At 41.1% G+C, this 1543-nt stretch overlaps 1 protein-coding gene across 1 annotated transcript; it reads right to left on the bottom strand.

Moving 5' to 3' along the window:
• Window positions 1–8: 8 nt before the first annotated feature.
• On the bottom strand, window positions 9–793 carry LOC107736434 (sororin-B-like; the record flags this gene model as incomplete). The annotated part of the gene is made up of 2 exons (XM_016547845.1): window positions 9–634; window positions 731–793. Coding segments are annotated over 2 exons (543 nt in total), but the record flags the coding sequence as incomplete, so codon positions are not given.
• Between the last annotated feature and the right edge of the window lie 750 nt (window positions 794–1543).

Raw genomic sequence — 1543 nt, 5'->3', positions numbered from 1 at the left:
TCTCCAAACCTGATGAAGAAACAAACTCATCTACATCTCGGATGACCTGAAAGTGTGTAAATTTTCAGAAAGTGTTAATTTTTTGGGTTTAACTATTCCTTTAAGAGCATACACAGTTACACACTTCACCTTTAAACTTCATGAGATGTTTATATCAGCATGTCCTGCTCACCTTTATCTGCTGTACGCGCTTCCTCCTGGCCGTCTTCTTCCCCAGACACACCCCCGGGATGTTGGGATCGATCTCTGGAGGGTTGGACGCGCTGTCATCAGCAGCGGAGATGTTGAAGGAACCCACTGAGAAGCACATGGAGCCCAGAGGAGCCGGTCGAGATCCCTCTGCTTTACGCATCACCTCTGGCGTCTGAAGCCTCTCGAACCCAAACAGGGTCTCTGGGGTGTTGGGAGGAGTGGACGGTGCAGGAAGGGATTTGGGGCTGTCGCAGGACCTGTCCCCCACACTCAGGCGACTGTAGGAGCGCCGCACTTTCTGGGGCCAAACGGGGTCCTGCTCCGGTTCTTTGGGCTGCGCAGACGGAGACGAAGGAGGCAGGATGGGCGAGAGGACCGCTGTGCTGGGCGCTGATGCTTCAGATAATCTTTCCACATTCTCCTTGTTACTGTCACACAGCGCCTAGAGGAACATTTCCACATGACCACATCACGCATTTCAGGTACAGCCCCCCAAAAAATCATAAACATGATACTGGGAAGAGTTTATGAGAATTACCTGAGTTTTCCTGGGTGCAATTTTCCTGACCGTGATCGACCGCTTCACAGCCACAGCTGGAGCCTTAGAGACATTATAATATTACTACATATCTATTATGATGAACCAAACCAGCAAGTTTACCGCTGCGTGATTCGCTAACACTTTATAATAAGCATACAGCAACAAAGCACTTATAAAACATTTGAAAACTTCGTTTTTAAAGTGTAGCCTCAACATTGTTAATACTGGCTGTAAACAAATAATGAGTTCTTCATTCACCGTCACTGTAATTAACAGATTATTATTGATTAATTAGCTCACATGGAGCCCTGCACATGACATTACATATCCTTATTTAATCTATGAATAATGAATTAATGGAATTTAATTGCAATTATGTTACATTTCTGTAAACTGTTAGTATATAATAATACATGTTAACATGTTAGAAGCTGTCAGTGCATCAATATTGCAAGTTTCAGCATCAATCCAAACGTATACAAAGTATGTTTTACACTTGTAAATGTTACATTATTACATATCTCCATATAAACAACGAGACCAGTCCGATTTGAAACAAGAGCCTTTAACGGTTCATGAAAACATTAAAGCTATTAATTAAAATGAAAGCAATGTTTATGTATGAAGTGAGTTGATACATTTATGCATTTGATACATTATGATTTTACAACAGTTACAAGATGTTAAAGAATAATAAAAACACTTTCTCTCTCTCTCACACACACACACAAAAACACACTCTCTCTCACATTAACTCTTTACATCTGAGCTAATTAAACAATAATAATGTTAATTACAGTGACAATGAAT

The sequence above is a fragment of the Sinocyclocheilus rhinocerous genome, unplaced genomic scaffold (assembly GCF_001515625.1).
Source record: "Sinocyclocheilus rhinocerous isolate Xijiao unplaced genomic scaffold, SAMN03320098_v1.1 C36695826, whole genome shotgun sequence".
NCBI lineage: Eukaryota > Metazoa > Chordata > Actinopteri > Cypriniformes > Cyprinidae > Sinocyclocheilus > Sinocyclocheilus rhinocerous.
This window is presented reverse-complemented; position numbering and strand designations above follow the sequence as displayed.